Source organism: Xenopus laevis, chromosome 4S, assembly GCF_017654675.1.
Source record: "Xenopus laevis strain J_2021 chromosome 4S, Xenopus_laevis_v10.1, whole genome shotgun sequence".
Lineage (NCBI taxonomy): Eukaryota > Metazoa > Chordata > Amphibia > Anura > Pipidae > Xenopus > Xenopus laevis.
The window spans coordinates 127638488-127652085 of record NC_054378.1 but is presented as its reverse complement, the minus strand read 5'-3'; the positions used below and the strand labels follow the sequence as shown (position 1 = coordinate 127652085).

The window sequence follows — 13598 nt, the reverse complement described above, 5'->3', positions numbered from 1 at the left end:
AAATTTACTTTGAACTTTTTGAAATTCGAACCATTCACTCGAGCTTAGTAAATCTGCCCCCTAGTGTATAACTTGCATTTATATTACTTCTGCCAAAGTGTATAACCTGCATTTATCAACATTGAACCTCATTTTCCAGTTTGCTGCCCAGTTTCCCAACTTAGACAAATCACTGTGCAAAGTGTCAGCATCCTGCATGGAACCTATAGTTCTGCACAATTTAGTCTCATCAGGAATCTTCCTACTTACTTCTCCTGCAAAGAGCACTTTAATGGTGTAACGTCCTGCAGCGGGCGGCATATATTTCACAGTGAATGTGTCATTAGCGTTGGGAATAATATCAAAGTCGATATCTTCCTCCTCCTCGCTGATCACACGGGCATCACATTTAATTCCGACGCTCACGTCACCTAAGAAACATATAATGGATACTTTAATACAAATGTATAAACAAACAGAAAGCTGGAGTTGTGCTACTTGTAGCTGCCTAATGTCGTCCATGTGGTTCTATTCTGATAGTCCACTCGCTTCATTCCCATTAAAATAACACGAAGAAGGAACACACGTTCATCTATGGAATCTAAACATTCCTATTCTCTTGGTAAATATTAACCTAGTGACGAGCCCTAAGCTTAGCTTCTCAACAGCCAATCAGAGCCCACTGAGCATGTGAGTGTCACAGACACTTTCCAAGATGGTGACCCCCTGTGACAAGTTTGAAGTCCTGGATCATTGCTGCTATTGACAAGCTCAAACTTTAGCCTCGTGCAATAAGTTCACTATATAAAATATAGCATTTTAGCCATTTAATTGTTAGGTTTTAGTTCTCCTTTAATCTGTCCGCCAACCTCCCAGTGCAGAAAATGCCTCCCGTCGACTGTGCAAAGCCATTTCCGTCTCCAAAGGCAGAAACTGATTTTTTGAAATCAGTTGAAAGTAAACGTGTAACTGTAACTATTCAATGAAGTGCCATAAAACAGGAGCAGTGCGAGAATCTTACCTTCTCCTGCCTCGGTGCAGTCGACTGTAAAGTGAGTTGGCTCATTTGCTTTCAATCCAGTTTTCTCCACACCGGGGCCAAAAACCTTCACCAAATGTGGGTGACTGCCTTGTCCAATATTGATCTACAGTAGAACATGAAGGAAAGCGAATTATAATAATGAGCAATAAAACCCATGCACGGCCAATCAAGCAGCAAAATGTATTTCTTCAGCCAATGGGAAACCTTCCAGGACAACAAGGGTGTTTATTGGTTAAAAAGACGCATAATGTATAATCTGACAGTGTCAATTCATTCGGAGCTGTTTTTGGAAGGTGCAAGTGCCAATGTCAATTATACACAGCACACAAACACTTCCTCTTAGACACAAGTGTAACCAATAATATATTTTCAGAAATAAATTACAGCATATAAAGGACACTATTATGTAAAAATACTGTTGTAACAGTAAAACGTGACAAGGAAAATCAATCCATGGATTTACGGATCTATTATGTGGAATGCTTGGGACCTGCTCTTTTCTGGAGAATGAGCCTCCATGTGCATTTCTCAGCAGAGGTGCAAAACTGTCATTTACATTCATGGAATCGGTTTCACTCTGCTGTCAGGTGCATCTCAGTGTTGTTCCAAAATCTGTCACCAGCTGTATGTTATAGAATAACCAATTTTAATCAACTTTTCAATTGGTCTTCATTATATAGTTTTTTAATTATTTGCCTTTTTGTTCTGTATTATAAGGGGTACATTATCCCTTATAATACATGAGTGATACTCACAGTTCCCTGTATAACTCAGCCTGCAGCCTTGTGTCTTTATATGGTCACAGAACAACCCCTCAGTGACTTCTAATATCCTTATCATTTACAGTAGGGGGTACATTATCCCTTATAATACATGAGTGATACTCAGAGTTCCCTGTATAACTCAGCCTGCAGCCTTGTGTCTTTATATGGTCATAGAACAACCCCTCAGTGACTTCTAATATCCTTATCATTTACAGTAGGGGGTACATTATCCCTTATAATACATGAGTGATACTCACAGTTCCCTGTATAACTCAGCCTGCAGCCTTGTGTCTTTATATGGTCATAGAACAACCCCTCAGTGACTTCTAATATCCTTATCATTTACAGTAGGGGGTACATTATCCCTTATAATACATGAGTGATACTCAGAGTTCCCTGTATAACTCAGCCTGCAGCCTTGTGTCTTTATATGGTCACAGAACAACCCCTCAGTGACTTCTAATATCCTTATCATTTACATTAGGGGGTACATTATCCCTTATAATACATGAGTGATACTCAGAGTTCCCTGTATAACTCAGCCTGCAGCCTTGTGCCTTTATATGGTCACAGAACAACCCCTCAGTGACTTCTAATATCCTTATCATTTACAGTAGGGGGTACATTATCCCTTCTAATACATGAGTGATACTCAGAGTTCCCTGTATAACTCAGCCTGCAGCCTTGTGTCTTTATATGGTCACAGAACAACCCCTCAGTGACTTCTAATATCCTTATCATTTACAGTAGGGGGTACATTATCCCTTATAATACACGAGTGATACTCAGAGTTCCCTGTATAACTCATCCTGCAGCCTTGTGTCTTTATATGGTCACAGAACAACCCCTCAGTGACTTCTAATATCCTTATCATTTACAGTAGGGGGTACATTATCCCTTATAATACATGAGTGATACTCAGAGTTCCCTGTATAACTCAGCCTGTAGCCTTGTGCCTTTATATGGTCACAGAACAACCCCTCAGTGACTTCTAATATCCTTATCATTTACAATAGGGGGTACATTATCCCTTATAATACATGAGTGGAATGGTAACAGTAACTCAACCCAAGGCACAAATCTGCCCGTGCACATAGGGCTTTGGGGTGTGTTCTGATGAAATCATCTTTACATATAAAACTTTTATATTTTGCCCCAAGGGTTTTATCATGTAAAAGTTAAACCCAAGTCTAGGCAAATTGTGACCAAGGGGTTAAACACAAGCAGCCAATTAATACCTACCCTAAATGGACTGTTAGGTACACTGACCCCGCCCCATGTGACAGCCACTGTGTGTTTAATTGGCTTGGCCGGAGTGTAGGAGCAGGTGTAAGTCCCATCTGGTTTCTCTTTGGTCTTGATCTCCACCGGATTCCCTTCCACATCCTGAAAGTGCAAAAAGAATTCCTGAGAAACAGACAATTTACCCTTTGATTCATAGCCCCAGTGATGTATATACAGTGACAGCTAAAAATACGCAGGAAATATCTAATAACTGTTAATAAAGTACAGGTATGGGACTTTTTATTTAGAATGCTTAGTACATGAGGCTTTCCGGATAACTGATCTTTCCATAATTGGAATCTCAATACTTAAAGGGACAGTATAGAGGCCAAGCATGGATTCAGCTCTGTGTTTGGTTTCCTCTTGAGAAAAACAATAACACCCTCAGTTTCATATTCACTTTACCTGGGAATAGATCTTTAATGCTGCTTTTCCTGCATCTGTTGGATCTATGAAGAATTCCGCAGGGGTATTAACAATGCAGCCGGTTTTCTCCAGTCCCGGCCCATAAGCTTTCACCTGAAATAGAACAACAATATTTATATAATACACATGAATATCTTGAATATCTGTAACTTATTTCCTTATAAACTATAAAGACTAGTGATGTCATCGGTTATAAACGGTGACTAGTGATGTCATCAGTTATAAACGGTGAGTAGTGATGTCATTTCAGTCACATGACTCACTAAAATGTGTGTTATAATAAATAAAGTAATTCTTGTTGGGAAATATGAGTATATTCTGCCTTCGGCCTCATGCTTTTATATGGTCATGGAACTCCTCCGTGGCTTATAATTAGGGATGCAGCGAATCCAGGATTTGGTTCGGGATTTGGCCTTTTTCAGCAGGATTCGGATTCGGCCGAATCCTTTTGCCTGGCCGAACCGAATACTAATTTGAATATGCAAATTAGGGATGGGGATGGAAATCGCATGACTTTTGTCACAAAACAAGGAAGTAAAAAATGTTTTTCCCCTTCCCATCCCGATTCAGAATCGGTTCGGTATTCTGTCGAATCTTTCGCGAAGGATTCAGGGGTTCGGTCAAATCCAAAATATTGGATTCGGTGCATCCCTAATTATAATATAGTGAATAAAATTGTAAGTTACCGAGGAGTTTCATGGAACTCCGAGGTAACTTCTAATATCCTCATTTTTTGCAACTGGGGGTACTTTATTTATTATAATACACAAATATCAGTGCGTCATGTGACAGAAATGACATCAGAACTCACCGTTTATAAGTGATGACATCAGAACTCACCGTTTATAAGTGATGATACAATAGGAGGTACTTTAGTCACTATATATATATATATATATATATATTTTTATATATATATATATATATATATATATATATATATATATATATATATATATATATAATGATGTTTCCTGAATCCTGACAAATGTACAGAGGGTTTCTGATCCGCACTCCAGTGCTTTGCGCTTTGCATCAGGGCTACACAATAAAGCTTTCTATTTATGGTGCTACGTCCATGAGCAATAGGGTCATTTTTTATCAAGTTAGGAATTCGGCTAGCTGGGGCTGCTGGGAGTTGTAGTTCAGCATGCCCTGAGTTTGTTAGCATGCAGTCAGAGATCTAAGCAGATGTGGGCCCTACTCTACTGCTGGAATAGATCCTGAGCATCCACTGACACAGAACAGCAATTTCATTCACTTGCCACTTCATACAAGCTGGATTGTTGTATTTTATTGCCCTGAGAAGTCCATAAATCATAAGCGAGAGCTTTAAAAAAAACGTTCCAGTTCCAATTTCTCTGGCTCCTTTCCCTTCCCACTCAGCAATGTCAGATATAGAACCATGATACACTCCGCAATGCAAGATACACAATAACTACACACTAAGCAATGTGAGGCACACAACAATGATACATTTAGCCATGAGATACACAGCAACAACAATTACACACTCAGATACACAAAAATATATACTCAGCAAAGTAGAGGGCGCATCACCAAAGGGCACATAGGAAAAGTAATATCTAACATGAAGTGTTAAATGGGGGTCACTGACCCCAGCAACTAAAAAAATATTGCTCTGTGAGCTTACAATTTCAATATTATTGTTACTTTTTATAACTAGATTTCCCATTGAAGCTCCCACCTATTCATATTCCAGACTAGAGCCTAGTCAACAGATAACTGCTGATATTGCAAACTGGAGAGCTGATGAACAAAAAGCTAAATAACCAAAAAACCACAGATAATGAAGACCAATTGCAAAACGGTCTCAGAATATCATTGTCATCAAACTAAAATACAATTGTGACAAATACTATAAGGTACTCAGGGCCGGATTTACATACTGGCACCCTAAGGCTCGCTGTCGTTCGTCGCTCCTGTCTCCTCCCTTTTATTTGCTCAAATTTTCATCATTGGGGCCAGAGCAATGGGGATTGGCCCATGGGAGATTTAAAAAAAACTATTGTATCTCCTGCTCATCCTCAGTGTTTCTGAACCAATGTGGGTGTGGTTGGGCAGCATGTCACCCCCAAAATCCTGCCGCCCTAGGCCCGGGCCTTGGTGGCCTCTCCACAAATCCGGGCCTGAAGGTACTCGGGAGCATGTAGTATACATGACTTGTGTGTGTAAAAAACAGGCAGAACATTCCAAAAATCAACTGGGGATTATTTATAAACACTGGGCATATTTGCCCCTGGGCAGTAACACATGGCAACCAATCAGATGATTACTTTCAGTGTTCAACCTGCAGCTGGCTGAAAAAAAGCTAATCACTGATTGGTTGCTATTGGTTACTGCCCAGGGGCAAATTTGCCCAATGTTTATAAATATGCAGTCAGACAGGCCTACGCCATATTAGCAGAGCGCTTGCCTTATCTGGATATACGTCTGCAGCCGCTGGTTGGATGAGAGCCATGTAAGGACTGTGTTTAATATCCTCATCGTCACACATTATGTGAATGGCGTATTCCCCGGGCTCCTTTGGCCAATATCGGACGTCACATGACCCATCATCTTGGTCTTCACATTCGATTTTGGCTTGAGAGGGACCTTCTATGGCAAAACCTGCATTGAGAGATAATAAACCTTCATTAGAATGAAAATAACAGACCAATGTAAGCGGCAACAGCCTCCTGCACAATATTGGTGCTAATATAGGTGCTAATATACTGTAGGTGCTAATATAGGTCGCTAATATAGGTGCTAATATACTGTAGGTGCTTATATAGGCGCTATTTTGGTGCTAATATAGGTGCTAATATACTGTAGGTGCTTATATAGGTGCTAATTTAGGTGCTAATAAAGGCGCTAATACGGTATAGGTGCTACTTGTTTCAAGTGAAAGCGCATTCCCAAGCCTCTACTCAGGTTATAAGAACAATGCTACTATGTAACAAGCTTTATATGATCAGACAGTAGATCAGATTCTGAATATCATCTGTATCCCCCAGTAAACACAGTACATGAGATGGGGGGCACTGGTGGGCCTGGCGGCTTTTAATAAAGGTTGTTTTGGCCGGGCTCCCCTTGAGTCGCAACGTAGGAGCCAAACTGCCAAAGTAGGAGCCAAAGTCACCAAATTAAGAGCCGAACTGCTGAAGCCGGAGTCATGAAAGGGAGCAGAAGAAGGTAAGAACATTTTAAAGATAAGTTCCAACGAACACCAATAGGTTTTTTTTTAACCCCTGTCCCCTGTCCAGTGGCACCAAGTAAATATATTAGTACAGGAGATGGCATTCTAAATATAATTTCTATCCCCAGCAAACAGAGTAGAGGAGATGGTAATCTGGAAGAAATCTTTTAACTCCTGTTAAGTATAATATATATATATATATATATATATATATATATATATATATATATATATATATATATATATATATATATATATATATATTTATTAAAGGAGATGATAATCTGAATGAAATTTGTAATCCCAACTAAGAACACAGTACAGGAGACGGTATTCTAACAGTATCCCCAGTAAGTATATAGTACAGGTGATGATATTCTGAATATCCTCTGTAAACCATAAAGTACAAGAGACGCCATTTTTTGGCATACTATTTATAAAGGTGCTCGGAGGTACAGAGTGGCAGCACCCTTACCATTACATGTAATCTAATAGGCAGAAGACTGCACAGAAGATGAGCAGAAGAATTCTCCAGCCAACATTTAATACAAGTGACAGTTGTGATTATAGCTGCCCTAAATTCACAGGTGCACTGAATCAAGTGGCAGGTTCAAGATTGCGGAATCTTCTTTTTAGATTGGATGGAGATGGAGTTTTTTTCTCACCTTTTCATGTTTTATTGGTTTTATTTGTGGTTTTTGAGTTATTTAACTTTTTATTCAGCAACTTTCCGGTTTGCAATTTCAGCCATCTGGTTTCTAGGGTCCCAATTCCCCTAGCAACCATGCACTGATTTGAACAAGAGACTGGAATATGAATAGGAGAGGCCTGAATAGAATGATGGGTAATAAAAAGTAGCAATGGCCATAAATGTGTAGCCTTACAGAGCATTTGTTTTTTTAGACGGGGTCAGTGACCCCCTTTTGAAAGCTGGAAAGAGTCAGAAGAAAATAAATGATGAAGACCAATTGAAAAGTTGTTTAGATTTGGAGATTCTGTAACTTAAAGGTGAACCACCCCTTGTTCAGTTAAAAAGTCTGCCTGGAGTCTATATATAGAGACAGGAGGAACCACATCATGAAGTCACCCTGCCGTACACTAATGAGAAGAAAAAAAAAAAATTCTGAACATATGAATTTCTACAGAGATTTCAATGGGCCATTGTGAACCAGAGCGAGGGGGGGGAGAAGTTTCCGATGAAACAAACCGCTTCCAAAATCAATCCTGACACAGTCGCTTTAAATGAATTAGGAATGATGGATTGTTTAGTTCTTTCATCTAGAACCTGGGACGCGGCTACTGAGATAGAACCGAACTCCACTGTGCCGGCTCCACATCAACCGCCAAAACTGCTTAAAGTCACAATACTGTCACCATTTATTTATTTCTTTTTCTTTACTCTGCTCTTGGAGTATTTGGTTCTAGTAAAAGGCAGAGCTCGTTTCATTCCTTACGGCCGGCAATAAAAACACAATAGCACTTCTGTCTGGTGCAGGCGCAGGCCCCTTCCTTTCTGTAAATAAACACGTTTATTGGCCTAAATCTTGCCTTTGTCCATTACTATACAAACATGTTGTTGATCTGCTGAATGTAAAGGCTACCAGCAAGGACTAGATGTCAACAAATTATCTCCACTCAGTAGGCGCCTAAAATGATTTAGAGATTTGAAAGATATCCATTTAAAGCATCCAGGAAAGTTACAAGAAGTAAAGGGTAAAAGAAGCACTTTAGTTGGGCTGCAGAGTAGAGCAGTGACTGTGGATTGCACATTTGGGAGACCGTAATTCTAAAACTATAAAGGCCCATTTACAAGGTCCGTGTTTGGGAGGTGAAGTTACAGTTTTGCACCCTATCATGCAGTTTGCACCCTGGGTGAAGGATTAGCCCTCTAGAATGGAGTTGCTCGATCCTGCCCTGCAGAAGCTAAAAGAGGGCACAGCAGGAATCATTATCAGATTTCGTTTTCCGAAGTCGCCTCACGAGGAAACTTCGGGCGACTTCGAAAGAGGAAGAGCTCAGAATGTAAAGGCAGGGGAAGGCAGTAGGGGAGATTACCGAAGAAGAGGAGTCGCACCGAAGAAGAGGAGATTTGTCGTCGGGCGACTAATCTCCCCGAATCTGACCGTGTCTCTGCCCTAAGGTGGGCAATACTGGGCTGATTCTGATTGTTTGGCCCAACTAGGTAAAAAAAAAACAAAAAAAACTTTGATACAGAGATTTTGAAGCCTGTCCAATCAATACCTGGCTGATACACAAATGAGATGCTGACATGGACTGAAGAAACCAACTCAAGTTGGAAACAGTATGGTAAGACAGTGACAGCAGTTTGGGATGGGGAATAGTCCAAAGATGGGAAATAGTCTTAATTTCTACAAACACTAAAGACCTGCACAGGTCTTGCAAGTCTGACACCTGCCCAAACTGAATGGAGAGACCTGAATTTTGCCCCAAAGACTTAAGGTGGCCATACACGGGCCGATAAAAGCCGCTGACAGACTGTGTCGGCAGCTTATTGGCCCGTGTATGGGGGCCCCCGACGGGCTTCCCCGATCGAGATCTGGCCGAAAGTCGGCCAGATCTCGATCGGATGGGTTTAAAAATCCCGTCGGATCGCGGCCGCATCTGTTCGTTGATGCGGTCCCGTGATCCGACCGCCCGTTTGCCGAATGCTAGGATCCGATCGTTGGGCCCTAGGGCCCACTATCGGATCTGCCCGATATTGCCCACCTCAAGGTGGGCATGTCGGAGGGAGATACGCTCGTTTGGCGACATCGCCAAACGAGCGGATCTATCCATGTATGGCCACCTTTACTACTCAACCTGCATGCAATCTGCCCCGTTATCCAACATGCACCATGAAATCCAGACCTCACTTCGGGGAGGCAGATCAATCACTTATCTCTTTTTTATTTTACAGGGGCTGCACCCCACCCCATGCAAGGTGTATGCAGACTGCTCAGCCAATTGTAAAGTCAGGGCTCAAAACCTGCCCACTTTGCTTGTAGCCTGTAGGTAGGCTTGCTGCCACCTGCCCGGGAAAAATGATGGTTGATCCCAATGTTATTAATAGGGAATAAAGATAAATATATAGGAAGGTCAGTGATCCCAATGTTATTAATAGGGAAAAAGATAAATATATAGGAAGGCTGGTATTTTTTCCAGAAAAGGTCCCAGCTTGTTGCAGACTCTGCCCAAACTAAAGGTGTGAGAAGAAAACCTCTGGAGAGATCAAGGTGTGTGTCTGTGTACTCAGTTGTGCGCGTGGGCTGCTGTAAATTCCTCATCACTTGCACAGAAAATAGAAATTTAGACTAACAATTCCAATACAATGGCATAGAAAACAGACGCACAAAATTCTAAGATGAAAAACAAACAAGCTTGTCGGAGAGAGAGAAGAGTGCACCGTGTTTTCGATGTCATTTCACCAATAACCGGATTTCCTTGCAACGGCCTAACAAAAACATTTATTCTCAGATCTCTTGTCAGGCTGAAGAAGAGAAGAGTCCCTTTCATTAGCTGAATTCCCCAGCACAATGGGCCATTGAGGGCTCAGTTATTTCAATCATTTTCCGCAATTTAGCCAAGCTCCCCCCTCCCAATCTTGTACGATACAAGCACAACAGGCCGACAACCCTCATGCGCCACATTCTGCCCCACCCCAGGGCATTTCTGGAACAAGTCTGTCTGCTGCACCTGGCCCTGTTCAAAATTTTTAAAAATTTGCTTTTTCTGTGTAACAATAAAACAGTAACTTGTACTTGATCCCAACTAACATATAATTAATCCTTATTGGAAGCAAAACCAGCCTTTTGGATTTATTTAATGTTTACACGATTTTCTAGTAGATTTAAGGTGTGAAGATCCAAATTACGGAAAGATCCGTTATCCAGAAAACCCCAGGTCCTGAGCATTCTGGATAACAGGTCCAATACCTGTACTTACCTAAGGAGCCAGCCTCTGTGCCAACAGACTCCACCACAAAATCTGCTGCCTTTCCAGCCATTCCACTGTACAGTCCCGGGCCCCAAGCTCGTACCTTCTGGGCGTCAGCTTCTGGGGACACCTGGACCTCAAATGGACTGAAAGAAATAAAAGTCATGATTACCATGCATGCAATATGGTATATACCACCCAAATCATATCTGTTAAACACACATTTTTTAGACTTGAATAATATCTACATTAAGCACTGCGTATCTTGACAGCGCTATATAAATAAATGATGATGATCTACATTAAGGGGCAGAATTATTAAGGGTCGAATTGAAAATTCAAATTTTAAAAAAAAAAATTTATGGTCAAAACCGTCAAATTCGACTAGGGAATTATCCAAACTTGATTCAAGTTTTTTCAAAAATTCGAATACGATTTTGAGATTAAGGGGCCGATTCACTAACTTCGAGTGAAGTATTCGAAGTAAAAAAACGTTGAATTTTTGTGCTCCTCGACTATCGAATTGGCGTAAATTCGCCTGAGTAGAATGATTCGAATAGATCGAGCGCAAAAACGCTGCGACTATTCGCCATTCGATAGTCGAAGTACTGGATCGAGTGCAAAAACGCTACAACTATTCGCCCATTCGATAGTCGAAGTACTGTCTCTTTTAAAAATACTTCGACTGCCAACTTCGCCACCTAAAACCTACCGAATTGCTTTAAAAGCCTATGGGAAAGTCCCATAGGCTTGTTTTCCAAGTTTTTGATCGAATGAAAATCCTTCGAGCGAATATTCGATCGAGCGCCTATTCGCCTGGCGAATATTCGCCAATTCGACTATTCGCCAGCACGTAAATTCACCCGAATTGCCTATTCGATTCTATTCGAAATTCGACCCTTGATGAATCTGCCCCTTAGCATACTCTGGCTCTTTAAGAATAGAAATCAGATTATTCGCCGCCTAAAACCTGCCGAATTACTGTATAAGTCAATGGGAGAAGTGCAGTGACCAATTTGGAGTTGTTTGTAGCCTTTCTGACATTTAAGTTTTTCAAGATTAGATATCCTATAAAAATACAACGTTCCAATCACAAATTTGCCCTTAGAAGGGCCTTACGCACCTCTTAGGGATATGATGTCCGCCCCACAAGATTGCAACCGCATACTTGCCGGGAGTTATGGGATAATACTCAAAGGAATGGAGTCCATCGAGAGTCCAAAGGAGAACTAAACCTTAAACATTAATATGGGTAAAAATGCCCTATTTTATATAGTGAACTTATTGCACGAGGCTAAAGTTTGAGCTTGTCAATAGCAGCAATGATCCAGGACTTCAAACTTGTCACAGGGGGTCACCATCTTGGAAAATGTCTGTGACACTCACATGCTCAGTGGGCTCTGATTGGCTGTTGAGAAGCTAAGCTTAGGGCTCGTCACTAATTATCCAGCACAAAATGAGCTTCCCTCGCTGTAATATAAGCTGATGCTACAGGTTTGCTGATTATTCAATTCTGATGCTAATTGCACTGGTTTCTGTGCTGCCATGTAGTAATTATGTGTATTAATTACTAATCAGCCTTATATTGTGACATTTCTATTCTATGTGTACTGTATATTGTGAGTGGGTCCCTAAGCTCAGTAAGTGACAGCAGCACAGAGCATGTGCAGTGAATCAGCAGAAAAGAAGATGGGGAGCTACTGGGGCATCTTTGGAGACACAGATCTTTACTGCTAAAGGGCTGTGGTTGCCTTGGGCTGGTACAGAAGCACAAAACATCATGTACAACATTTCTAGCTACTTCTTTAGTTAAGCTTTAGTTCTCCTTTAATTTAAGGAAAGGAGTAATTCCCCATTTCTTGGGTTACAGTATGACCACTAGCTATCCCAGGTCTGGCTGCAAGGTGGTGCTGTGCTATCATATAAAATGCCTGAGCCATGTGGGTTCAAGGGGGATTACACTGAACCCACATGGCTTTGGCCAGGGCTATTTGCCCGAAGTCTCCTAAGTGGATTTGAACCTTCTGTGGAGCCATCATTAGTCAGGACTAGTATGGGTAGCTGGATCCTGTAAAAGTCCCTATAAAATAGATTAGGGCTACCTATATTGAGCAGCTTTTGGCTCCACAGAGGAGTGATAGAAGAGATTAGATCCTAAGGGCATTGTTGCCCATACAAATCGCCTGAATACCATCACAACAAAGATCACTGGGTTAAAACATGTCAATCAGGTAATGGTACAAGGTTATCTAGAACTTTACATCCCCTTTAAAGCCCTGCACTGCTAGGCCATGACCCCTTTGTGTTACAATTATAACACAACAGAAGGGTTAGGGTCCTAAGAATGACATTTTATTTAATCAAGCAAAAAGCTGTTACTGTGTGTTTAAAAGTTAAACAAGGACCGTCCTCAAAAATGTGTGCAAATACACAACTTTCAGTTACTATAGGTAATGTGCTACACACTCCATACTCCGTCTGCAAAACAAAAATAATGCAAATTATGCAGAAAAAACAAGCTTTGGCGGGTGCATTTAACAAAATTAAAACTGCCACCTGTCAAGGGCCACTGGGGGATTGTAACGCAGAAGCTGGGGTTCCAGGTTAGACGCCCTAAACAAGGAATTTAATATTTTTTGGCTGAAGGCAAAAACACTTTCTAAATGAAAACAAAGCTCTTGTTGCTTCGACCCTGGGATTTCGCAGCTCCTCATTTACAATAACACTTACTTGGCCCTTTGACAGAAACATGAAGGTCGCCGCTTCCTGCAGCTTTCGTGTCGACCCGAAAATCAGCAGTTTCTCGGATTCTGACGCCTTTGGGCTGCAGGCCACGTCCGTTGGCTCGGCAGGCATTGGGGTTGCAGGCTGTGGACAAGCATTGTGTCATGATATACAAAACACTGGCAACGTTCTCAAAGCAGAAATATCACGCGGTCACCGGATGAAACAACATGGCTGCTCACCCCGC

General features: G+C 41.3%; 1 protein-coding gene across 1 annotated transcript in view; it reads right to left on the bottom strand.

Annotated features, from left to right (window-relative positions):
* The window catches only part of LOC108715054 (filamin-B-like), a 71275-nt gene extending 59416 nt beyond the window's left edge, over positions 1-11859 (bottom strand). The window contains 7 exon segments of the mRNA XM_041561837.1: positions 250-410; positions 1001-1124; positions 3028-3171; positions 3475-3588; positions 5933-6126; positions 10637-10773; positions 11751-11859. Of these exon segments, the coding sequence (XP_041417771.1) occupies positions 250-410; positions 1001-1124; positions 3028-3171; positions 3475-3588; positions 5933-6126; positions 10637-10697 (798 nt within the window). The 5' untranslated portion in view covers positions 10698-10773; positions 11751-11859.
* Between the last annotated feature and the right edge of the window lie 1739 nt (positions 11860-13598).